This window comes from Hevea brasiliensis, chromosome 16 (assembly GCF_030052815.1).
Source record: "Hevea brasiliensis isolate MT/VB/25A 57/8 chromosome 16, ASM3005281v1, whole genome shotgun sequence".
Taxonomy (NCBI): Eukaryota; Viridiplantae; Streptophyta; class Magnoliopsida; order Malpighiales; family Euphorbiaceae; genus Hevea; species Hevea brasiliensis.
In genome coordinates this window covers 42,573,677-42,601,133 of record NC_079508.1, presented here as the reverse complement: position 1 = coordinate 42,601,133, position 27,457 = coordinate 42,573,677, and the positions used below count along the sequence as shown (strand labels likewise).

Genomic DNA, 27,457 nt, shown 5'->3' with positions numbered 1-27,457 from the left:
GTCAAACTACTTATAATGTTATTCAAAAAATGTTTTTTTTTTATTTATAAAAATAGTATAACTAATTCTTAAGCTGTGATTCTTCAATACACACAGTTTTGAAACGCAGTCGATGGAAGGTAATTTTTTTTCTTTTTAAATATTGTGACAATTAGATAATAATTCGAATTAGTTTTTGCGTAATTATATTATTAACATTTAATAAACATTTATAATACAGTGAGGATTAGTTTTAGATATATTATTGACTAAATGCCATTAAGATTTAATCTTTAAAAAAAATATAAAAATCATTTCCGCTGGTTCATTACTTAGATTGAAATAATGCCAAATTAATAAAAACAGTTGAATAATAGTTGATATAATTAATTCATCATGATGCTTTTCTTTTTTTATGGAATAATTCATTCATTTCTATTGTCAGTGTAAGGCTTCTAACTCTATATAAAATCATCTTAATGACATAACAATATTAAAACAACTATATATATAACATATTTTAGAATTTCATTCTTTTCAAATTAATATACACATTAAAAATAAAAATTGTATTAATAATGATATAATTTTATAAAAATTTAATTGATTTAATGGAGAGCACTATTACAATTAAACTAAAGATACTCTTCCATATAAATAAGAATAACTTAAGAAAGTAAAAGGGTTTAAATACTTTTCAATTAACAGACTCTATTACTTTAATATATATAATAATTAATAATTTAAATTATTGCAAATTAATAATAATATTTACTCCAAATGCTCATCTATCAAATAATTAACAATCCATAATTAAAAATTTAAGCACATACCTCTTTGTTGGAAACATTTTTTTGCTCTCCTCCTCTTCTTACTAACCCTCGAATAATCGAGCTTATTGGACACATGACTTCCTTGCCATTGAGGTCACTTTGATCAAAACTTTTCTTCAATGTAGACGAGTCTGGAATTGTAGAACAAAGAGTCTTCATTGTAGGACAAAAAATCAATGAAAAGTCTTCTAACGAGAGCCAGTCAAAAGAAATATAACTGTCAGCACAGAGAGCCATCAGCTTTCGTAGAAAAGAAAGATGAAGCCGAATTAGGTTAGGAAACACTTTTTGGCTTATTCTCTTGTTTTTTTCTTCTTGTACTTCTGCAACAATATATTCCACCTTAGGACAACACCATATTCTTAAATATTTAAGCTGCTCCAATTGCTGAGCTACAGAGAGAGGAAAAACCACTTTTACGAAACCACATTCATCCAAACTAAGCTCTTGCAAATTTGATGGTAGCCAAAGGGATGGAAATAATATAGAAATAATTTCTACTGGTCCAGTTGTAAATTGAAGTTGGGCATGCTCAATTTCTGTCTTATTATTCATTCGAGATGTATTCTGCTGTTCAATATCCTGTCAAACAAAATATATACATTATTACACAGTTGAATAATAATAAATCCAATTTATGCATGAAGTTTATGTAGGCATTTCTCATGAGTGGGATCTTAGAATTCATTTTTTTTTTAATTATGAAAGCAATTACTAAAAAAATAGACATTATTTAATTGATTTAATGAAAATAACTATAGAAAAACTAAACAACCCTAAACCGTTTAGCAATAAAATTAATGACGGAAAATTTAGAAGCACTGTCACCAATTCCATTGCTAACTATGGTGGCAATTTAATTTTTAATGAAAATAACAATAGAAAAACTGTCACCAATTCCATTGCTAACTATGGTGGCAATTTGTGCTCCATTTGGGAACATAATTATCAACTAAATATTTTCTACTGCACATCATTTAACGATAAAATTAGTAATGAAAATTTCTTAAATATAAAAATTCCGTCCCTAATAAATTTAACGACAATGTAAAAATTAAATTATTTTAGAATTCATAAAATTTGTGATTAATCTATCATTAAATTAATTTAAAATTTATATTATAATTAGTAAAATCCATCTTTAAATTACTTTTCTATTATTTTAAATAATGATATTGAAACAGACTCTATTACTTCAATATATATAATAAATAACTACTTAAATTATTTCAATTGAATTTAGTGGAATTGATTTAAATTCTAATTCAAAATTATAGCAAATGGAAACAATAATCTATTTTTCCTTTGTTTAAGTAAATTCAAATTAATTCTAAACCTTTAACAAGGATCATATACATGTGTAAAATGGAGAGCCAATCGTGATTTTTTTAAGTGTTCATTTAAATATGTATTTTATTTTTGTAAATGTAAATTTTACTTCGAAATAAAACATTTGAAAATATCAAACTCAAATCCTTTTATATATATATATATATATATATATATATATATATATATTCTAAATAATTAATAATTAAAAATTTAAGAACATACCTCTTTGTTGGAAACACCTTTTTGCTTTCTTCCTCTTCTTACTAACCTTGTTGGATACATGACTTCCTTGCCACTGAGACCACTTTGATCAAAACTATTCTTCAATGTAGATGAGTCTGGAATTGCAGAACAAAGTTTCTCCATTTTAGGACAATGATACAATTTAAACCTTTCTAATGAGGGCCAATCAAAAGAAATATGATTGTCTGCACAAAAAGCCATCAGCTTTGGTAGCCAAGAAAGTTCAAGCAAAATTAGGTTGGGAAACATTATTTTGCTTATTCTCGTGTCTTTTTCTTCTTCTTGTGTTTCTGCAACAATATATTCTATCTCAGGACAATCAATGATAGTTAACTCTTTAAGCCGCTCCAATTGTTGAGCAATAGAGGGAGGGAAAGCCACTTTTAACAAACCACATTCTATCAATTTAAGCTTTTGTAAATTTGATAGTCCTTGGCAAAGGGATGGAAATAATATAGAAATCATTTCTACTGGTCCAGCCATAGATTGAAGTTGGGCATGCTCAATTTCTATATTATTGTTCCTTTGAGATGTGCTCGGTTGGTCTATATCCTGTAAAACAAAATATATATATTATTGACACATGCAGTTGAATAATAATGGATCCAAATCATGCATGAATTTTGTTTAGCCATTTCCTATGCATGGAATATTAGAATTCAATTTTTTTTTTCTAATTAATTATGAAAGCAATTATTAACAAAATAGAAACTATGCTAGCCAAAAGTAACATAATTTTATAAAAATTTAATTTATTTAATGAAAATAACTATAGAAAGCTGAAGAACCATATAATTTTAAAACCATTTAGCGATTAAATTAATGACAGAAAATTTCCCAATACAAAAGTACTTTCACCATTTCCATTGCTAATTATGGTGACAATTTTGTGCTCCATTTGGCAACACTACAAAATTATGACTAAATATTCTCTAGTGCCAATTAAATTTGAAGGCCGATTTCGCATATCATTTAATGATGAAATTAGTGATGAAAAATACTTTAATATAAAACTTTTATTCCTATATTTAACGGCAATATATAAATTAAACTATTTTATAATTAATAAAATTAGTGATTAATCTATCATTAAATTTTATATTATAATTAATAAAATCCATCATTAAATTAAATTAAAAGTTTTTTATGATAAATAAAATCTATTGTTAATCAATCATTTTATTAATTTAAAAATTAGATAGTTTTGATTAGAGGGTCACAAAAACTCTTTTTTTCTTTTTTTTTTCTTTCTTTTTTTTTTTTTTTCTTCTTCTCTCTCTCTCTCTCTCTCTCTCTCTCTCTCTCTCTCTCTCTCTCTCTCTGATAGTAGTCATGTCACCTGCTTTCCTATCTCTCTCTCTGTTCACTCCTTAGCCCTTTTTTTTTTTTTGTGAAACCGAGCCCCTCTAAGGTATTGACGGTAAAGTTTCAATTTAGTTCTTATTTCTTTGTTTTATTTCGATTCTTTGTTTGCCATTCTAATTTCTATACTTCCGGCATATCTTGACGGACCATGAAACGTAGCTTCCCAACGAAGTTGAGAGTGGGGGCTAGTTTAGTTTTCACTTATTTGTTTCTTTTCTTTTTAATTTTATCTATTTCCTGGGTAATTGTTGATGGACATATTGCTAGAAGGTTGAGTTGCTTCGTCTAATTCAAAAGCCTAACCAGGGTGAACTTCAATATTGAGCTGTTTTAACAAAGAGGATTGAACCCAAAGGATTTCATTTTCCTCTCTAGATTGTCCTTCTGCAGGTTTGAATTTCAATTTCCTCTCTAGATTGTGCTATTTCGATTGACATTTTAAAGAAATATTTGATCAAATCTCACTAATTTTGAATCCTAACTTTAGAGCAGGCCGTATTTTGTGCTTGTTTGCTTGCTTTTGTTCAATGAAATTTTGAGTTTGTGGTTGCTTGGTCTCTGAGAAAGAGGGAGATGAGATAAGAAATTCTGTTTTTAAGTTTGAAGGAAATTAACTTTGTTTTGAGTATATTAGTTTTTTTCCCCCTCTGGGTAATGGGATTATTTTTGGATAGTAATCAAAGTGAGTGTTTGTGAATCTTTGTTTATTGATTGATTTTTTGGCTTGATTGATTATTCATCGATACATATAATAAGAAATTTGAATTGCAGAGCCATAGGATATAAAATTATATTCAAGCCAGTCATGATGCATTATGTCTTAGGTCCCTTAATTTAGAGCAAGAAACTTATTATGGTCTAGTTTCCTCCATATGAAACCCATCAAATTGCTTTGTTTTGAAATATACGCTAGCTTAGGAGTTCAGTCACAGTACGTATAAGCTTAAAAACAATCTTAACATATGTTGTTATGCAGTCAAGGCTTGAATTTTTTGTGGCTTTAGCCTACCAGTACCAAGCAATTTAGGTAAGAGCTTAGCCTAGCCTCACAATGGAAATTGGTATTCAATTTTATGTTATGAAATTGTATAAAATTAATTACCAATAGATTCCATCGCAACTCATTGATAACCTCAATTACTAAGATTTTGAAATTTGTTGGTAAATCGGTAGAAAATTTAAAAAACTAAAAATATCAAATATTACAATCCATTGGCAAATTTACCATTGAATTTAAAAAAAAAAAAGTTGGTAATTTTAAAAAATTTTAAAAATATATTTTTCAATTAAAATAATAAAATTTTTATTATTTTTAAGATTAATTATTTTTCTTATTTATTATTATAATTGTGTTTTGATTTTATGACTAATAATTATTATAAATAATTATAATGAGAGGAAAAAGTGCTATTTAAAAAAGACAAAAAATAGATATTAGGAAAGAAATGAGGAAAAATTATATTAATATTGAAAATGGAAAATATAAGGTAAAAATTAAAAGAGAGAAGAAAAAAATTAAAAATACGTGGAAGAAAAGAGACAGAGACTGAGGCCTGATATTTAATCATTTATATGGTTTAGTTGGTGAAGTGGGAAGTTAGCTTAACTATTGCTGAGATTTAAAGAATAATGAAGTATTTTTCTAGTTACTGAAATTATTTATTAAAAAGTTAAAATATATCAAGTGCAATTATAGAAGTTTCACTAAATTTCAAATATATTTTTTTCCTTTAATTATAAATAAAGATAATTTGTAAATGAGATTTACCTTGCCAATATTTGGAGTCACTTGCAGAATCGTGAAATCTTGAATTTGAACCTAATAAAATCAAATAAAAAAAATTTAATAAATTTTGGTTCACCGTTCAAAGTTTTGCTTTTTTTTTTTCTGTATGAATAATTTAATGAAGAGCTATTGATTTCTTGTAATCGATATTTCTTTTTAATATATTTGAAAAGATAAAAGCTTACCTTCCAGGACAAGGATTTGTTGATGATAAAACCAAGGAAGTTTGGTAGGTCCCTCAGCTCCAAATCTGTAAGTTCGGGAAACTCAACCTCGTCGTCCACTTCGCTGTTGTAGAAAATTCCCTCCATCTCTTTGCAGATCTCTACAGATATTGTATGAAGTTGTCTCAATCCTTTAGCCATGGAGAGTGGAATGAAGTACTTCAACTCATGACATGAATGTATATTTAATTCTCTCAATTTCCCAAAGTATGTAAGCTGAATTTCTGGTAACCGTGGAATCCCCTGTAGTGCATCAACTAAGTAGCCCTGTTCAACACATTCATCAGTTGATATTACCTCCTTCAAATTTGTCACTTCTATCAAATTCAAGACTTCAGCTTTCCCCATCAAGACTTTCATCCCAGTTTCTTTAATATCACTTGCATCATCTCTAAGTTGCAACACTTTCGCATAATTTCTGTCAGCTACAATTTCATTTGTGCAGCCTACACAAATTTTAAATCTTTCTAAGTTTCTAAAGACTGAAACTTCAGGCAAAATGGAGGCTTTTGGTACAGAAATTTCTAATGCAGTCACATGATGAGTGTCTAGCTCGCTGAGGCTTGCATTGTTTTTCTTTCCGTCTTCCACGGGTTCCCATTCCCCAAAGTAAGATGGCAAATACAACTCTTCCAGTTTAGACAGCTCTAACAACACACCTGATGGAATGCATTTAAGGCGAACGGCCCCCCTCAAGTCCAGCAACCTTAGATTTTTTAGTAATCCTATTTCTTCAGGCAACCTTAAGCATTCACCATGAATTTCGAGTATTTCTAGTTTGACAAGAGCTCCAATGGCGCGTACCCAATATTTCTTAAATACCACAAGACGTAAAGTTCGAAGATTCCTCAGGACATCAAGTGATTGTGACAGTGATGGGACTCTGCAAAACAAAGCTAGAACTTTGAGTTCTTTCATCCCTTCACAAACGATGTTTGAAAGGCCTGGTGACCAACGATCATTCCCAATTTGCAAGAGTTCAAGCTTCGGATACTCCAAATCATTAAGCTGGTCACTGATTTCTTCATACAAAAGTGAAACTGCAATGCAATGTTTGTACCCCTCTTTCTCTCGCCAATCTTTCATTTTAGCCTCACTTTGTAACATGTGCCATTGCTTATCTCTTGAGGCAATTGATATGGCTACATCGCGGACAATATCATGCATTTTGACATAGTCATGCCCACAACCTTCAAGCAATAAAAATGATTCTTTAAGTTCATCGATAAGGTTATAGACCCTAGTTCTTGCATGATGCACTTTATCAACATTTGTAAACAACCGTAGGCCCATTCCATATCTAACCAAATCTTCAACCAGAATATCGAAATCTTCAGGGAACAAACTACAAAGCAGAAAGCATGACTTGGCCTCTTCCGCTTCCAAAAGCTTGTAACTTAATTCAATTCTGGGAAACACATCTTGTGCTACGCCTTTCAGGTTAGAATTCTTTAGCTGTTGGAGCGTATCAAGCCATGTGTTTCTCGGTCTTTTTTTTAATCCCTTTGCAATAGTTACAATAGCAAGAGGTAAGCCTCCACATTCATCTGCAATCTCAGTTGCCGTGTGATGCAAATCCTGGTCAATGGAAATGCCTGCCATCTCTCTAAAAAGATACCTAGCTTCATCCTTTGTTAAAACATCCACAGGGAAATTCTTTTCACTTCCCATTTTATTGCATTCATATATGTTACGTGAAGTCAACATAATTTTGTGTCCCTTTCTCTCTCCCCTTGAAGGAAGTCCTATTTCTTCAAAATCCAACTCGCGCCAAACATCATCCAATATTATGAGGATCCTCTTATCATGGTTTATAAGCCCCTGACGAAGCTTGCCTGCTCTTCTGAACTCATTCTCATCGTCCAATTTCAATTCCAACCAAGATGCAATGTCACCTTGTATCTTTTTGATATTAGGATTTTGGGACACTACTGCCATTCCAACGACATCAAACAAATTCTCTCTTTCAACTCTTTGCACAAGCTGTTTTACCATCGTGGTTTTACCCACACCACCAGCTCCACATATACTGATCCTGCTAAGGTTGTCATCCTTCAAGGCCTCCCAGACTTCATTTTTAATTGATTCCCTTGATGTAAAATCCATAATGCCTTTAGTAATGAAAGCTGATCCTAGGTTGTTACCGAACTCTTCAGTCTTTTTGAGCAGATCAAGCACCGTCTCTGTCATCTCTTTAGCTTTCTTGCTCAAGGAATAACGTGACATTGGATCTGGACAGTTCGTGTTAAAACACTTGTTTTCATTTTGAAAAAATTCATCGCCCTTCTTAATGATGTCATCCACTTGCTTTTGCCATTGAATTATTGAATAAGGAGTGTGGCCAGCGTCCACGACAGTTTTCTTATTTTTCAGTTTCTGAAGCTCCTCTTTCAGATTCTTGATGTTAAGTTCGTAGCCAGTTAGGTAACCAATATGTCGCCTGATAGGTAACCAGTTAATAATTTCAACAGCAACATTTGCAACAGGAATGAGAATATCGACTACCCATTTAATAATTTCAACAGCAACACTTGCAACAGCAATGAGAATATTGACTGCCATTTCCAGAATAACCAAGACCTGAAACACAAATGCCAACAAGAACAGTAAAACACGAATTCAAATATTAAAAAAAAAAAAAAAAAACTAAAGGAAGGCATATATATGTGTATATAAAACTACAGATACAAAATCCGAGGATAGATTACTGACAAACGGAAAACACCGATAAACAAAGTTAGTTTTTGTATATTGAGCATGCACAAAACTGCAAGAATCAAAATTTTACTTCATTCATTTTGGACAATAAAACTAACAAAATAAACAATAGAATAAAAATTAATTAAACAATAAAATAGATTATATAATAATATCACTGATTTTGAAATTTAATAACCACCAAATGTAATTAATCCTAGAAAAAAATATAAACTAAAAAATAAATTAAATTGAAATAAATATTATATAATATATTAAAATGAAATGAAATAAAATAAATCACCCTTTTTTTAATAGTGCATCCATAATAACAATTATGCAATAAAATAAATTATCAGAGTAATGAATAGGGATATCGAAGGATATTTATATCTATCTATATACCATATAATAGTATATTACAAGTCAATTTTCTCATTCTTACTTGATTACTGCTATGAATTTCAAGCATTTTTTTTATATTCTGATTGAATCATTAGTATATTTATTTTAAATTTAAAAAATAATATTTATTTATAATTAATTATGATTTTGAGAATTTAAATATATTAAATATATATATATATTAAATTTATCAAAAATACCCTTCATTTTTCAAATTAATTACAATTATATTTTTACTATTTAAGTTAATTTTAAAGTTTTTATAAATTTAAAATTTTTAGTTCTACTTAACTTAAATTAAATTTAAAATTTTATAAGAAGCAATTAACTAAAATAAGAAAGTAATAAGTGAAAATAAAAATTATTATTAATCTATAATCTATAATAACTTAGTGATGAAAATTTGTCATTAATTACCTTTAATGACAATATATCCATTAATAATACTTCAGCAATAAGAAGTTTTTCTTTACAAAGTCGTACACGCTTTATCTATCACTAATACTTTCAATAAAAGAAACAATTTCATATTCATTTGTCACTAATAATTGTACTTCTATTAAAAATCCTATTATAATTCTATATTCTTAATTCTATAAGAATTATTAATTTTTTTTTAAAAAAATTAGTTTATTAAAATGAAATTAATAAACAAAATTCAATACCCAATCTTACTTGTGCCAATTTATTTATTTATTTATTTCTATTATTTTAATCTATTATATTTCTATTAAATTCAAAAACTTATTATAGAAATAAAAAATCAAGTGTTTTTAATATAACAATATTATATATATGTATATATATAATCTTTAAATCATGTGCAATAAATTTTATAATACATTTGTGCTAAGCCCCTTATTTGTTATGGATAAGGGTTAAGCTAGGCTCCACCACATGTGTGTGTGGGTTGTATGATTCTTCCTTGCATCTAGCATCAATTTTATCCCTTATGTAGCATACAAATGCATCTATCTAGTGTTTCGATAATCATCGGATAAAGGACATGATGAGATTTAGGTAAGCAAACATGCTAAGGTCTGCCATGGATGTATGTACCCCATAGGATGACATATTTGAATTAACTGTGATAGGCTATGATAGTGTGTCTACCTAGTAAGAGGCACAAAGGCTTAAAGAGGAGTTATACCAGCATAGCCACACTATATGTGGTGGGCATAAGCGCCACTTTTAGCAGGTTGATAGGCAAATGTCCCTTGAAGTTGCATTTTTCCATAAGAGTTCTATAGAGAATAAGAGGTTAAAAATCACAGTTTATTTGAAGGAATTGTTTAACCTATCTAATGTTCTCACTGTTAATTTTATAAGCCACAAATTACAATACCAACATATGATTATTGTATAAACCTGCATACATCCTAATAGTGCCCTATAAGAATATTTTGCCAATAATTTTCTCCTTGGGGGATCCACTGTGTTTAGATAGGGTTTTGTATTTTTAGAGGAATTAGAAACTGCTAGTGAGGGTTTATGACCCTTAAGATAAAGAGTTGAAGCTATTAAGCGGGTGGTAACTTGGGGAAAAGATTTTTTTGAATAGGAGTAAGCATTCGATTCAGTAAGTTTAGATATTGATTACAGATACAATTTCTACAACTACCTAAAATTAATATAATTCTATCATGAAATATACATCCAATACACATTATAATAATTTACCTAATATTCTCACGAGAAAATAATTTTAAGCTATTTACATACTCAGTGTATCATATCAATACATAAATATGAGAGTTGATCCTTTGTACAGCTCTCTTAATTCAAATCCCGCTACTGAGATACCTCTTTAATGGAATTTTTGCTTAAAATCCAAGTGTAGAGGCTAGCAAAATACCTCTCAAAGCCATGCCTCACCTCGACTTTACCATACTCATAAGGATCAATTTTTTATGAGACTAGCTCAAGCCGTGACTATATATATATATATAGTGGATGAAGTAAAAAATTTTATTTTTTCTATATAATAATTATAATTTAATAAAATAAATAAATTATATAATAACCCATTGAAATAATAATATATATTTTATTGTATTAAAATGGCGAAAGCAAAGCATGGATTACATGATCATTGTGACACGAGTTTCATCAGTGGTGCCAGGAATGAATCAGGCTCCCTCATATTTATTTTTTCTGTTAAGGTGCAATGGTCCGATTCATTGGAATAGGTTTAGTTCATTCGAATATTAAAGAGGTTTAACATCTAAATCAGACCAAATTAGATATGGATTCCTAATTAAACTGGTTTTACTAACCGGTCCAATCTGGACCTAGTTTGACAACACAGGTAGGTGGACCACTTCTATAGAAATGTCAACAGCATACCTAAGGGGTAGGTCAAGCACCAAACTACAAAATAGTTATAAATAGAATGGATCCTAGCTATACTGCAAAAATAATCCGCTTCTCCATGACACAACATTCTCAAAATTCAACTTTTTCTAATATATATAATTACTAGAATAACTTAACTATTGAAGGCTTCATTTCTAAAATCTCTCCTATGATAACTTTCTTTTCATTCTATAGAGGTTCTATAGCGGTTTCAATGTCCAACATTGGAAGAGACAGAACCTCACATCATCTCTAGATAAAGTCACAAATCCCTCAACAACGAGAAATTATATGACGAATCAGTTATTCCATGTGAGTAATTATATATGAAATGACAAACTAATTATAGAGTAGTAATAATTAAGTTATAATAAATTCCATATAATTCAGTTTTATTCCTGTATTAAAAATAATTTTTTTTTCTTTAAATTATAACTATCTTTTTATGTTTAACTGTTATTTCATTATTAATTTATTATTTCATGTCAAAATACTGATACAAAATCACGATTGTACTATATAATTTCTCCTCAGTGATAAGCTCTATGTGGCGAGAAACCCTGGCCCATGATGTTGAATCTTGAAATCTATAAGTTGCATTAAAAATACTTGATCTACAAAATATTTAAGTATCAAATAAAATTGATACCAAAAATTAAAAAGCAAGTATATTTATGGATGACTTACCCAAAAAAAAAAATCTACCAAAGACTTCAAAATTCAACCTATGGTACATAGAAAGGCAAGAATATCAATTATAGTGAGACTGTATGAATGACAGAAAAATAAAGATGATCAACTCTTTGACAGGGAAAGCAATTTCACCAGTAACTGTACTTGCAATAGCAATAAGAATCTCCAAGTAGGATAGAGTTTTGTCTCTTAAATCTGCAAAAGAATACAACTATATTTCAGAATCAGCCAATCATAAAAATAGCAAGAAAAGTCATTGCTACCAAAAAGATTCTAGTTAGTGGCAAGACTCAAAATTTCATTTATTTTTTGAAAGTTTTAACCAATAATTAGCTGCAGATGTGTTAAAATTAATAACTAAAGTTCTTATTATTAAAATGTTTTGAATGATTGTAATTTTGGTTGTTTTCTTTATAATACAATTTAATTTAAAAGTTATTTTATCGATTAAGATTAATTTTATTATCTAAAATAAAAAAATAATAATAAAAAAAGAAGGCAAGCAAGCCAGGGCTCCAAGGTTAAGTAACTAGGCCTGGGTTCACCCATGATGGTCAAAACCCAGGCTCATGTCTTGCTAGCCCAGGCTTCCGTAGAAGAAGCTTTTGTGGTTTTGCTTGCTGCTATAAATTTGAAGCTTTTTCCCAATAGGTAACGGCAGGAAATGGACTGATTTCCTCATGTAATAAGTATATTATAACGCCAAATTTATGGGAGGGTAAGGCAGAAAGTTGGTTTTGGTTTCATTCTTGGCAAGTAAAGAGGATTTTGGGTTCTTTTCTGTGCTTGGTTTTCCCTCAGAAGCTGCACGACTCTTTGCCTAGGAAGCCTTGGATTAATATTCCAACACTATCTTTCGAATACAAAGAGAGTGGCCGGCCCTTTCAAAAATGTGTGTGTCTGCTTAATTAGAATAAACCTATATCTGAAACATGAATGTATCTTGTAAATTGAAAAAAAAAAAAAAAGCAACCAAACTAAACTTACAAATGGAGTCCGTTGGAGCAGTAATTTTCAAGAGAAACAAAAATCAGCAGGCCTGAGCGTGAGGTGAGCAGCTAACAAGCAAGAACTGTTCCATCTCTTTACACACAGCAAGAGGATCAGTGAGTTCAGAAAGCTCAAACAAACATAGAAAGCCAAGAATCAAAGAAAATAGCTGAGTAGCTAGGAGGAGATCAGTATCAGTGCATATGTATAAAAACATACAACTGTCAATAAAAACATAAGATAAATAATTTAGCAATATTAATTTTATTAATATTATTTTAGCTAAATTTCAACGTTTCAGATTTTATTTTAGTGATTATTTTAAAACTTTATTATTATTATTGAAGGACCTACTTATAGAACTCTTGAAAGTTTACGGGTTAAATCGTAATATTTTATAAAAAATAAATTGGCCAATCAAGATGTGAACAGCCCCCCACGAGTTATCCTATCAACCCCCTTTTTGGTAAGCCTAAACCTAGCGCTAGCAAGCTCTTGTCGGGGACAACAACTTCGGTGGCCCATAAACGATGGCAACACAGGTGTTTTCTAATGAGAAACTAAAGGAGAGAACGAATTCATAGCCAACAACTTCCATTGATGTTTTCGACAATCCATGCATCAAATGGTTGTGATTCAGTTGGCAATGATTTTCCCTCAACCTACTTCATTTCTCGACCAATATATGGTGGCCGTTTTCATGGCTGTTTCCGGCAAGGAAAGGAGGCTGATTCTTTTTGGTCAAATCTCGACCAAACAATGTCTCATTCAGATAATTAGATCCAAGGATCATGACCTCTGTGCCTCAACCTTCATTTTGATGCCTTGATCATATATTAGATGACGAAGATAACTGAGTGTAAATTAGCCACTCTATAACAATTGGAGAGGAATTTTGACGAATGGACTTCGGGTCATGACTAATGGACTCTAGGCATCTCGTATGTGCATTTGGATTGGCAATATCTCACTAGTATTCAGGATCGAGTTTATAGCCAGACCGAGGCTCTTGGTGGACCATCTCGAAGGGTAGTCAATCTTATAGTTGACTCTATGCATTCAAAATGCATTTTAGGTTACAGAATTAGTGAAGGTAAATTCACAATCAAGTTGCTCTCTTTAACCAATAATCTAAGGTTGTTTGAGATCAAATTAAATATTAATGGCTTAATGAAAATAAACAAAATTAAATTTAAATAGTTAAAGGACGGTGAAATGAACCCCTTTGAATATTTTCATAATTTTTGAAACTTTGAACATAATTAATTGGACTATACTAAAGTTTGGTGCATGAGTTGGAGATTTGACATTAGAATTAGGCTAAGATGTTTTCGTAGGCCCCGAATAGGTAGTGTGATGAGAGTTGTGGGCTTAAGCTATTTGTCAGGTTGTCACCCTTTCATATCTATGTTTGCCTTGTAGTTGGTTAAGTCCTAGATATAAAAGAGACTCTGTAAAATACTAACAAAACTTAGATTGCTATTACTCTTACTTTTGTAATTATTTAATTATTTTTTCATCAATGTCTAATAGACATCAATGTGTTTGTACAGGTGACTTAAGCTGATTGTCTTTTTATTCGCAGTCAAACCAACAGTAGTCGAGTCAACCAGTCTATAATATTAAATATTTTTATATTTTTAATATTATTACGTTTTTAGCATGCCCATGAATTTACTTATACTAGGTATTTAATGATTATATTAGAAGCATCCTTTATTTATTGCTTTATTGTTTACATTTTGCTACCCTGGGGATAAATTGGAGCTTCTATGTGTGTGTGTAGATAGGTTATGGTTGTAGCGTTACTTCTTGACCAGGATATATAGATTGGGTTTTGGTGGTAACTTTACTCTTATGGCTACTTTGGATTTAAGAGACTCATGTAGTTTTGCTCATTCGGCCACAACTGTAATTAAGTGGTTGAATAAGGAATCAATTCCCATATAGTAATATATGCGTACATATGTATATTGGTATGTGTGAGTGTGTATGTATATGGATATTTTGTGGTTATAGCTTTGCTCCCCAACCAAGATTTATGAATCGGGTTTTAATAGTAGCTTTACTCCCATGCTCGTTTTTGGACTTGAGAGATCAAACTTGTAGGTTTGCTTCTTCGATCATAGTTTGACTTAAAGTGGCTGAGAAATGGGATCAACTCCCATGTTATAATTGTTTGTATTTATATATAATGTATGTGTGAGCAAGAGAGAGCGTTTAATTAGTGTGTATCACAAAATAAAGATGTCCTCCTTTTTATTAGTGGATTAGGCTAGGCCCCTCACTTATTATGGTTGCAGAGTAGAGCTATGCTCTTTTGTATTAGTGGGCTATGTTAGGCCCTTCACTTTTTATGGATTAGGGTTGAGTTGGGTTCCCTTAGACGTATATGGATATAGATTAGGATTAAGGCAGCCTCCCTTAGATGTATTTATGTTTATAGATTTCATGGTAGAGCTAGGCTCCCCTAAACGAGTGGACTAGGCTCCTTTATGCTTGTGTGTGCGGGATGCGTGCGATACTCTCTATGTGTGTGTATAATTGTGTGATGTGTGTAATTCCAAATTATTTTCTTGTGCAAAGATTTGATGATACATGTGCTTTATGTGCTTGGTATTGAATTATCTAAGTTAGGGTTGTATTAGTACTTGGTAGTTATAAAAATTATAACTATATTTAATACATGTTGAGTTGAGTTGAACTCCATAAATTATGTTATTTTATTTATTCTTTTATATTACTTATGTTGGGTTTGGTTATATTTTTTTAGAATAGTGTGTGTTACTATAGCTTTGAGGCCTTACGACGATTCAAATCCTAGTGTCAATTTGATCTATGTGACTAGGTCATGACAAAAATTTCACCTCTAATTAAACCTAAGTAAATTGATATTAAAATTTTATATAAAAATAATCAATTAACTAATACAATATTACTTTTAATAGGAAACGCTTATTTATAAAGGAAAAGAAAAAAAATGCTTTTTCATAGACTTCTATTTTAAATAATTAATTGATTAATGAAGAAAAAATTTTATTAATTTTTTTTAAAAAAATATTTTTAAATGGCATCTAAATAATTTTTTAATTGCTTTTCAAAACACGTTAGTTATGGAATACTGAAAAAAGCGAAATAAAAGGCAAAATTTTGAAAAATAATTTAATTTTAAGTCTAGGGTGTTTTAGTAACTTTTTTATTTTTAATTAAATTAATTAAAGTATTATTTTAAAATAATTTATAATATATTTTAAAATATTTAACTACTACAATTTTATTTTGATAATCAATAATAATTGTTGATAAAATATATATATATATATATATATATATATATATATATATATATATATATATATAATATTCTTATTCATTTTTCATTTATCCTCCATTATATTTTTACTTTCTTTCTCTCACTCTTTCAATGATAATTAGTGGTGTAATCAAGTTGCCCCTACTTCATTTAATATAATATCAAGTTCAAGCTCGACTCGGTTGTAAAACTCAAAACTTAGAAAAATCAACTTGTAACATCCATCTCTTTTTTTTTTTTTTTTCTACTGTCCTTGTTTATCGTCGTTGTATATCGTCGTTGTAGGCTCTCGGGAGTTGCTGGTGCGTGCTTCACCGTTGGGAAAGCCTTACCGATCACTAGGTTGGATATTGCCAGAGAAGAAAGCAGTGGCAGAATTTGATCATATTATTTAGGAGGTGCCGAACATAATTATAAAATAATTCATTAACTATTTGTATTCTCTCAAAAAATATATATATATATATATATATATATATATAGTAAAAATAAGTAAAATTAAAAATTTTATTTTAACTTAAAAATAATCGATAAATAAAAAATATTACTAATTAAATCAATATGAGATAATAAGTAATACTTAAGTATCGATTATAATTATTAATTGGATTCATAATTACTAATAAATAGGTTTTTATATATTATAAAAATATTTATATTTTAAATACAATTTTAAATTTTTTGATTAAAAAATATAGAAGTGATTGGGGCTATGGGCTTGGAGGGCCATGCCCACTCTAGTCCCCATGTATTTCAGCCCTGGAAGAAAGGGAGAGAGGAGGTAAGAAATGGGTTTTGTTTTTTGGCCTTTTTTGCTCTTTTTTTTTTCAAATAATATTAAATTAATATAATACTATTTAATTAAAATAAAATCTAAAATATTAATAAAAATAAATTTAAATAAGCTTTAATAATATAAATAAAATCAGGAATAATGATAATAAAATAATAATAATAATAATAATAAAATAATTTTTTAGAAATTAAGATTGTTACGCATCATTACTCCAACCTCACTTTCACTTCCTAGAATTCTAGATAATAAAATTTTTAAATCTACCCTGTCATTCAACTAATATATTATTAAAAAAAATTATAAGATTAGTAATAATTAATAATTTTATAAGTAATTATAAAAATAAATTTAGTTAAATTTTAATATCTAAGTAATTGTAGAAAATAATTGAAATTAACTATAATTTTATAATAGAAAATATTAAAATTATATGACAGAAAATATTTTATATACTTTCATTATATAAAAGATAATAAAATAGAAAAATAATTTAATAATTTAATTTAACATACTAATAAAATAAATTACTAATATTATTAATTAATTAAATTATAAGCAGATGAAGTTAATAATTTTTATTTTTTCTATATAATAATTATAATTTAATAAATAAATAAATAAATATATATATATATATATATATATATATATATATATATATATATATATATATATATATATATATTAAAATGGAAAAAGCCAGCCATGGATTACATTAAAATGGCAAAAGCCAGCCATGGATTGCATTATCAGTGCAATGCAAATTTCATTAAGTGGTGTCAGGGATTGAATCCTGGCTCTCTCATATTTATTTTTTGTAGTTGAGGTTCAATGGTCTGATTTATTGGAATAGATTCAATTCATTGGAATAGTAATGTGGTTTAATATCTAAATCTGACTAAATTAGGTATAAATTTCCAATTGAATTGATCGAACTAACCGGTCTAATTCCCTTTATACTGGAAAAATATTTCATTTCTCCATAACACAACATTCTCAAAATTCAACTTTTCCTAATATTTATGATTACTAGACTAACTTAACTATTGAAGGCTCAATTTCTGAAATCTCTCCGATAATGACATTCTCTTTATTCTGTAGAGGTTTCGATATTATAACATTAAAGAAGTAATACAATCAACGTTCTAAAATTAAAGAAGTAATACAATCTCACCTCATCTCTAGATAAAATTATGATTCCCTTAATATGAATCGGTTATTCCATATGGGTAATCATATATGAAATGACAAACTAATTATATAGTAACAATTAAGTTATAACAGATCCATAAAATTTGATTTGATGGATGTGTTAAAAACTTTTTTTTAAATTATAACTATCTCTTTATACTTAATTATCCTTTTATAACTGATTTATCATTAAATGTCAAATGTTGACATAGAATCACAGTTATACCATATAATTTCTCCTCAATAATAGGCTCTACATGGCAAGTAACCATGGACCATATTTACTAATAGGATGATGATCAATCTTGAAATCTATAAGTTGCAGTAAATATATTTGATCTACAAAATATTTAAGCATCAAATAAATTCATACCAAACAAAAAATTAAAAATCAAGTATATTTATGGATGACTTACCCAGAAAAAAAAATCAAGCAAACACTTCCAAATTCAACCTATAGTACATAGAAAGGCAAGAATATTAATTATAGTGAGACTGTATGAATGGAAGAAAAATAAGGATGATCAACTGTTTGACAGGGAAAGCAATTTCACCAGTAACTGTACTTGCAATGGCAATGAGAATCTCCAAGTAGGATTGAGTTTTGTCTCTTAAATCTGCAAAAGAATACAACTATTTTTCAGAATCAGCCAATCATAAAAATAGCAAGAAAATCATTGCTACTAAAAAAATTCAAGCTTTTTGCCAATAGGTAACGGCAGGAAATGGATTGATTTCCTCATGTAATAAGTAGATTATAACGCCAAATTTATGGGAGGGTAAGGCAGAAAGTTGGTTTTCGTTTCATTCTTGAAAAGTAAGAAGGGTTTTAGGCTCTTTTCTGTGCTTGGTTTTCCCTCAGAAGCTGCAAGTCTCCTTGTCTAGGAAGCCTTGGATTAATATTTTAACGCTACCTTTCGAATACAAAGAGAGTGGCAGGTTCTTTCAAAACTTTGTGTGTCTGCTTAATTAGAATAAACCTACATCTGAAACATGAATGTTTCCAGCGAAAATTGTAAATTAAAAAAAAAAAAAAAAAGAAAAGCAAAAGCAAGCAAATTAAACTTACAAATAGAGCCCGTTGGAGCAGTAATTTTCAAGAGAAACAAAAATCAGCAGGCGTGAGCATGAGATGAGTAGCTAACAAGCGAGAACAGTATCATCTCTTCACACACAGCAAGAGGATCAGTGAGTTCAGAAAGCTCAAACAAACACAGAAAGCCAAGAATCAAAGAAAATAGCTTAGTAGCTAGGAGGAGATCTGTATCAGTCATACAACTGTCAAAAATTGACCAACCATGTCTTTGTCTGTAGTAGCAAATAATTCACCAACCATGTCTTTGTCGGTAATAGCAAATTGAAATAAATATTACATATTAAAATAAAATAAAATAAAGCACTTTTCTTTTTAGCAACGGTCAAATTGTTCAAAGTCAATTTAATATATTTTTAATTTTTAATTTAATTTAACTTATAAATTTTAATACATATTTAAATTAATTTAATGAATCGTTCATGGTTGATGAAATTAGAAATATAATAAATCAAAATAAAAAATTACGAGAGAAATAAGCTTCTCTCAAATAATTTACCAGTTAATTTATATACACGTTAAATGTTGTGCATATTAATTAATTCAAAGTTGAAACCCGTGAGGAGGATGCTGTTCATTTGGCCCCACATCCTTTCATCACGCGTCTGGGAATGATCACTTCTTTGTCCATATCTCATCACTAAAAATCAATAGTGTCCATAAAGCATGTACAAGAAGTCAAAAAGCAAATCAATCACCATCACGAGGAGCTTCACACATGAAGCAAAGCATGTGTCTTGTCATGTTTTTTACAATAGAAGCAATACGGTTTATATTAAACTAAAAACAAGCATAGTATATTTGCATATTTAATTTCAATAAACACTATGCTAGTTAATTTGATGGATAATTGCAAAATCATTAATAATTTATTTACTACTATTAAATTTTGTGTTTCTTGATATCAAGTTAGCCTACAAATTTTTAATTTTTTTTTTCTTTAGCTACCTGTATCCAAAAGTCCACTTCGACTAATCCGATTCAAGTATTGTAGGGTGCATATAGGGCGCAACTCTCTCAAAGTAGCATGTATCCATCCCCAAGGCTCAAATCTGAAGCCTCTGGTTAGGGGAGAAGAGTCCCAACCACTCCATGTCATGATGCGTTAATATTAATTTTTAATTTTTAATATATGAGAAAAAATATAATTATCTGTATTAAAAATAATTATTTCTAATTCATTAATTATTTTTATGCTTATGATTAACTAAGTTAAGCTTTGTAGAATTAATTTAATTATTTTTGTTATATTAATTTAATTAAGAGATTTGAATGATATTTATTAATTATTTTTGGAAAACTATTATTGAAAGTTAATAATTAATTAATGAAAGTTATAAAGAGTTGCCTGCTGGTGAGAAGTTATTAAAATTGTCAGCGAGTGGAAAGGTATATGCTATTGGGGAAGCTAATAGAGTAGTGGATAAAAATTGCTGTAACTGCTTAGATGTCTAGGACATGAAAATGTGCTAGTTCTAAATACTTTTAGGTTCAATCAGGTGCAGTTATAAATAGTTTTTGCTATGCAATGGAAAGACTCGGCCAAAACAATCAACTCAATTAAACAATCAATAATAATTCAAAAACTCTAGCAATCCAATCATTTCAAAACTCTAGTAGTCATTCTCAATTTTTAAGCATTGTCCATTTTAATTTCTATTACAATTTCAATTTCCAATCATTATATTTACTTTAATCAACTAATACAATTTCTTTTCTAATTTCATTTCCAGTTATCAGTTTATTTTGAATCAAAGGCAAAGTTGCATTCAGTGTAACTAATTCCTATAATCATTTGATTTAGAAGTTAGAAATGCATATTAGTTGATACACTCAATATTTAGCATGCTCAAATTTTTAAAATGTTTCTCAACTAAATTATTTTTATACCAAACAATTCTTTGACATGCCTAGGAGGACAGATTCTATATAATTTTCACATTAACTTTCTGCACTGTACACCATTGTTCTTAACCAAACATTGCAAACAATTTTAGGTACATTGGGTGAGACGAAGATCAACTCCTACTATTTCAACACAAATTTCTAATGTTCTTAACAAAAAATTACAAAAAAATTTTAGCACAAATCTCACTTTTTGTTCAGCATTTAGTCTTTACAGGGTTTCCAATGCCTCCAAAAATAAGAAACCTACTAGGCAAAGGCATTACCATGTCTCGGGACATAGAGGGACTCAATGTTCGAGTTCCCCAAATGGTAGAATAGTTTGAAAAAGAACTAGATCCCCAAGGAGAAGAGGTTCAGAATTTCAGGCCAACAATGACTCCACATACCTTAGTTACTAATCCAAAATAGAGACTAGATAAGTTAGTTTCCGTTACTATTATTGAAGAAACCAATAGACCATCCATCGTTGAGGTTTTGAAGAAAGACTTAAATGAGCGAATGCATAAAAGTGATCAAATATTGAACAAATTTACTGATGCAATTCAACTTTTAATTGAAAAGTTAAATTTTTCAATACTTACATTGTCCGATGGCTAGTTCACTAGGCCATAGGACTTTGATTCTATATTGAAAAGCCCTATAAAGCTCAAGGGGCAACCTCAACCAAGAACTCTCTAGGGTGGAACAAGTGGAACTCGTGCTCAGAATGAAAAATAGTATTAGCTATCTCACAAAAGAGATGAACAAGTGACTAATTAGTATAGAGCATTAGTACAAACCAACCGCCCCAGAGACAGGACCATTGCTGATACCCAAATTCTTAATAATACTAACCTTGTAACTCACCTAGATATTTTTGATCCAAAGGCAAATACAAGTCCTCAAGTGGTACCAATGCCCTAGCAAATGTAGATGCCATAGGTGACTTTCGGTAGGGGATAGCAATTATAGAGGAATTAGCATCCCTAAGATGCAGGTACCTCAATCGATCGCACTAGTACCTCAGGTACCATCACCTGTGGCTTAGGTACCTGTGGCACCACAAGCTCCTCAAGTGACTATGGAAAGTAGTAAAAGATATTATTCAGAAGCTTTATGGGCTTGGTTTAAGGTAGATTGTGCACCTAGAGTTCCACAAACCTTATTTAAATGCCATTGACAGGGAGAATCCATGTCCAATGCGATACCATATTACTGACTTTACTATATTTTCAGGTGAAGATGAGCAGTCTACCACACCTGTTAAGCTTATGGGGAAGGAAGAAATCAAGGATATGCCATTTTTTTTTTAGAGGTTGGACTAGAAAAAATTTTCATCAGAATCATTAGGAAAATTTTCAAAATAAATGAAAGTGAAAGAGGATTTAGGAGAGAAGGAAGAGAGCTTTTGTGTATTTGCTTTGTAAGGGAAGAAGAGAAAGAAGAGAGCTTTTGTGTATTTGCTTTATAAGGGAAGAAGAGAAGGAAGATAGTTTTTGTGTATTTACTTTATTTCTTTATAATATGTGGTTATTATATGATGAATCTCTAGCTCGCTGAGGCTTGCATTGGATTTGTCTCCATCTTCCTTGAATTTTGAATAAATCTCATCATATTAACACTTATTTAATAAATTATAAATATAAATATATACATATTACAAATATAAATATTTATATATTAGGATACGACTTACAAAGAATATTTTAATAAAAAAAATGTTATTATATTTTTGACATAATATATATATATATATATATATATATATATATGTTTTAAATGTAATGTATTATTATTTAAATATAATATATGTAATAATTAAATATAAAATATATTAATTATTGAAATATAAAATTAGATAAAGATAATTAAATAAAACCTAAAAACTTAATTGTTTGAAATTAAACATAGAGTAATAATATTTTAGTTATTTTTGCCATAATTAATAAATTTGAATGAAAGGATTAATTTGCTGACAAAATAAAAATTTAGGGATTAAATTATTTTAAATTGAAAATATAGAGATTAAATTATGAGTTTTAATAAGTTTAAGGGACTCCTAGATCTAGATGTTCTACTGTGTTGACCTAGGTTATTCGAATCGGATCCTGACCCGATGTGGACAAAACTGCTAGGTTAGCTCTCTTGGCCTTGGATTTACATTGCACAGTTAATTCCTTACTGTCACAACACTCCTTTTTGCAATGGCCGATGAGTCCAATAGAACTGTAAGAACAATTTCCATATCTCTCTCTTTCTCCCAAATAGAATCTTTAACTCTTTTTCTTTTTCTGTAGATTGATTTCTTTTTCATTAAATTAACAGTCTTGATTTGATTTCCGTTTTGGTATGTGAAAACTATAGGCGTTTTTAGAGATTCAGAGTCGCATGATCGAAACTACTGCCAAATTGAAGCAGGTAAGTTGGATCTAGCATATTCAGAAAACTGTAGATGTTGCTTTTACATAAATCTTTGTTATCCTGCTAGAGAATATGGTTCATGGGCTTTTTTTTTTGGGTTTTTAATCAGTTTGTTTGCCTTTTGTGTTTCTTCTTAATTTGGCTGTGTGTATTTCCTTTTGATTTTACATTCAGTTAATATATGTTTTGTTGAACAAAACTTTCTGCAATCAGGTGCAAAACCAGATGCGAACCAAGGAGGGAGAAAAGAAGCGTGCTTACTTAACATTGGAGGAGTTGCGCCAACTGCCTGACGATACAAATACTTACAAATCTATAGGTAAACTGGCGGAATTATTATTTTTTAGATAGTGTATTATAATTGGAGCCACCAGTTTAATTAAGGACTTGAACCAATTTGCATGGCATTCCATGATGCCTTATTTCTACATTAACTATGAACAAGTTTATTCTCTGGTATTTTGGCTTATACGTTAATTGTTTTCTGTTTGGATAAGTTATCAATTTGGCATTTTCGCTTCTTCAGTTGACTGTTCTTTGTTGTTTTGCAGGGAGAACGTGAGTAGTTTATGAACCAAATGGATTCAGTTAAATCATGATTTATTGGGTGTTTGGAATTGAAATAGATACACGCTCTCATGAATACCCTCCTCTCTGTTTCTGTCTCTGTCTCTATCTTTGTGTGTGGCCAGGTTTGTCTTGGAGCCAAAGTCTGTTTTAATGAGTGAACAAGAACAGAAGCTAAAGGATAGTGAGACTGCAATAGCCTCACTGCAGGTATATCTCAGTGTGAGTGTGTGTGATGTGGGTAATGGTTGGCTCATCTATATAATGAAAAGCTATTCCATCTCATCTGTCTGCAATCCCAGAGCTGTTTTTTCTTTATGTTTTATATTTGGATAACTTGCTTCAATACCTTATCAAATCAGGAATACTAAGACAGTGATTTCCTTTGGTCATGCATTTCAAATTGTAGGTTTGACAATGACATCATCCATGGACGTCATGATTTTTTTTGTTCATTTTCTGAAAATAACTATTGCTGTGTAGATGATGTTGAGTGTGTGTGTGTGTATTCAAGAAAAACTTGTACGCAGATAGACTTAAGCATGGTCAAGGATGCTTGGTACAATTAATACAAGTCTTATTTTCACTCAAACATTTGTTTTTCTCCTACCCTCTTGAAGTTCTTCGCCCACTTGATTATTATATATGACGCTAGAAGTCCTCTCACTTGGTTGAATATAAGATCCAAAGACCATAGAAAATGATAAGTCAGTCAGTTAAGGAGGAAAGATGGAAGCTTTGTGATAATATCTAGGATCGCATTGTTAAAGAGACAAGAACATGGAGAAATCTGATGAAACAATTACTCGAAAATTCTTGAGAGATTATTAGAAATGTAGGGAAGGAGGCCATGGTGATAAAGATCAAAGAGAAATTTGCAAAGAGGGAGACAGTTAGTGATGAGTTATCAGCACCAACCGTCTCCCAACTGTACTTTGAGTAACCACATAAAATACTTGCATACATTTTAGAATCTTAGTCACCAATATTGAGTACATAGAAATGGAAGTGCATTCCATTCTATTATGAAAACTATTTTCTGTAATTTTTCTAAGATTTTATAAACTTAGCTTTAGTGCATGAGCTATAATTCAAATAATGGGCCTCTCTTGCATGTAAATTCTGCAGAAATAAACAATTCTGTTGTTCTTTGAACAGACCTCAAAGGAATACTTGGAAAAGCAAATGGCCGAGGTAGAGAACAACTTGAGGGAGCTTTTGCACCAAGATCCAGGTCTTGCTCGACAGATAATGTCCATGAGTGTAATGTAAGTTTGCTGTTTTTCACAACTTAGTACAATGTGTTTTACATTTGAAGGGAAGTTGTAAGTTATGATAAGAAATGTGTTGAAATTTCTGGAATGAATGCTTATGTAATTGCCTTTCTGGATAGTTTAAATTGTCTGTAATTTAGGTTAACCAGACTTTTCTTTCTTATATGGTGGTATGGTATTTTAAATTGTCTGCCAATTCTTGGTTCTCTTTCCTGAGAACTCAGAGTTCTCTTTTCTTTTTAGTTTTTAATATTGACAGCATCCTTGGCGCCATTGCTAGGGAATCATTATGTAGACCAAGTCCATGTTATGTTTTACAGTTGTTGTAAGACGAACATTTATCTTTTGTACTGCCCATTCTACCTGGCTCTTAGCTTAATTAATTATCTGTCTTGGACAATTTAGGAAAGATGACTCTTATAATTCCTCTGTAAGAAAGCATTAAAAAAATGGGGGAAATATGTTATATTTTAAGGGAAAAAAAAAGCCATGATTAATAAGGGTTAGAACATTCTTCTGAATGGGTAAGCTGTGAAACAATTAGCCTCAATTGTAGAACCCTTGAGGAGAATGAAGTTATCAATACCATTTTAGAAACATTTTCTTGGAGTTTCTTTGGTAAAATATTCAATTTATTAGCCCCTGTATTTATTGAAGAAGTATAATTTAGCGTATTTTTAACTTTTTATCCAAATTAATTTAGAAGTGTCAATTTAAGCTCTATTTAGCTTAAAAATTCAAATTTATAAGTTAAATTTCTTGATTTTTTTTTAAATCAAGATGTTCAATTTTTTAATTTTGAAATTAAATTTCTTGATTTTTTTATTTAAGTCCAAAAATGAAAAAATTCAGTTTCTTGATTTTTCTGATTTTTGGATTAAATTGAATTTAAATTAAATTTTTTAAGTTAAATTAAATAATAAATTAAAAATATATTAAATTAAACTTTCTTAATAAGTACTTTAAACCGAATTTCTTCCATTTCCATCTTATATCTTCACTCACGACCATCTATTGACCCCGCCAGTAAAATTTAAAATGCTCAAATGTCACTGGAGTAAGGGCCTCTGTGCAGTATGTTACGTAGTTTGAAAAGTGAATGTTAATGATTTTTTTTTTCCAGACCCATTGCATGAACTGAAGTAGCCGTAGGGTATTGCATAGGTGACTGCTGCTCGTGCTAGCGAGGCCAGTGGTAAAGTCTGCCAAAGTAAACCTTGTTGTGCCAACAGCAACCTGTGGTTTTGATTATGCCTCAACTTGAATAATTTTGGTTGGTTGGTTATGCTGTCTCATGAATTTGGGGCGAGCATTTGATTGGTTGGTTGGTTTAATTTAGTTTAGTTTGCTATTTAGAAAAACCAAATAAATCTAATATTAGAAGAAATGGAATCAAATCAAATTAGAGATTGAACTGAGCTGACAAAACTAATGATTGAATCAAACTAAATTAACTTTCAATTAAAAAATGCGACTTTGTTATAAAGGAAAATAATAAAAAAATAATTTAAATTTATTTTCTAAAATTTAATTAAATTTTAAAAAATTGAAATATTAGTTTTTTTTTATAGACTAGTAAATGTGAATACAAAATTTTATGTTTCAATTTTCTTAAATATTTTTTAAAAATTACTTAATGTTCATAAGTTAAAAAAAAAATGTCAAATGTTACTTTAGCCTTAAATTTAAAAATTTTCAAAAAAATAAAAATAAAAAATCTTATCTGTAGGTGTCTTCTGCGATAAATTTGTTTTAAAGAAAATAGTACTACGTAATTTGTTTTTATTAATCATTATCTCGTAGTATAATAATTTGCACCATTAGCATTGCTTGAAATAGATTACCAGTTAAATCAGTCAGTTTTATATAAAGAAAAGTTCATAAATTATATCAATAAAATAATAAAAAAATATTATCAATTTTTATGGATTTTACTATATAATTTTATTAAATTGGAATATTTTTAATTGTAATCATAAAATACAATTTTCATATAATCTATGAAATTTTAGA

General features: G+C 29.6%; 2 protein-coding genes and 1 pseudogene across 2 annotated transcripts; 1 reads left to right on the top strand and 2 right to left on the bottom strand.

Annotated features, from left to right (window-relative positions):
• Nucleotides 1-27,457, bottom strand: part of LOC110636702 (uncharacterized) — a 172,631-nt pseudogene that overhangs the window by 81,550 nt on the left and 63,624 nt on the right.
• On the bottom strand, nt 801-20,394 carry LOC131174622 (disease resistance protein At4g27190-like). Its single transcript, XM_058138376.1, has 8 exons — nt 20,244-20,394; nt 18,757-18,819; nt 12,020-12,107; nt 10,015-10,108; nt 5,724-8,342; nt 5,521-5,571; nt 2,367-2,939; nt 801-1,394 (listed from the first exon to the last, which is right to left on the bottom strand). The coding sequence occupies exons 1-8, from the start codon at nt 20,392-20,394 to the stop codon at nt 801-803; spliced, it is 4,233 nt and encodes a 1,410-aa protein (XP_057994359.1).
• On the top strand, nt 23,252-25,607 carry LOC110636694 (prefoldin subunit 1). The gene is made up of 6 exons (XM_058138869.1): nt 23,252-23,410; nt 23,547-23,600; nt 23,817-23,922; nt 24,155-24,161; nt 24,296-24,380; nt 25,329-25,607. The coding sequence occupies exons 1-6, from the start codon at nt 23,387-23,389 to the stop codon at nt 25,440-25,442; spliced, it is 390 nt and encodes a 129-aa protein (XP_057994852.1). The 5' UTR covers nt 23,252-23,386; the 3' UTR covers nt 25,443-25,607.

Excerpts from the sequence above, each read along its gene's own strand:
- LOC110636694 (XM_058138869.1), top strand. The coding sequence starts at position 23,387 with ATGGCCGATGAGTCCAATAGAACT. Across the intron at positions 23,411-23,546 it reads CCGATGAGTCCAATAGAACT|GCGTTTTTAGAGATTCAGAG; the intron begins GTAAGAACAATT and ends TGAAAACTATAG. Across the intron at positions 23,601-23,816 it reads CTACTGCCAAATTGAAGCAG|GTGCAAAACCAGATGCGAAC; the intron begins GTAAGTTGGATC and ends TTCTGCAATCAG.
- LOC131174622 (XM_058138376.1), bottom strand. The coding sequence starts at position 20,394 with ATGACATGGAGTGGTTGGGACTCTTCTCCCCTAACCAGAGGCTTCAGA. Across the intron at positions 8,343-10,014 it reads CATATAGTGTGGCTATGCTG|GTCTTGGTTATTCTGGAAAT; the intron begins GTATAACTCCTC and ends TTTGTGTTTCAG. Across the intron at positions 1,395-2,366 it reads AAGGTGTTTCCAACAAAGAG|GATATTGAACAGCAGAATAC; the intron begins GTATGTTCTTAA and ends TTTGTTTGACAG.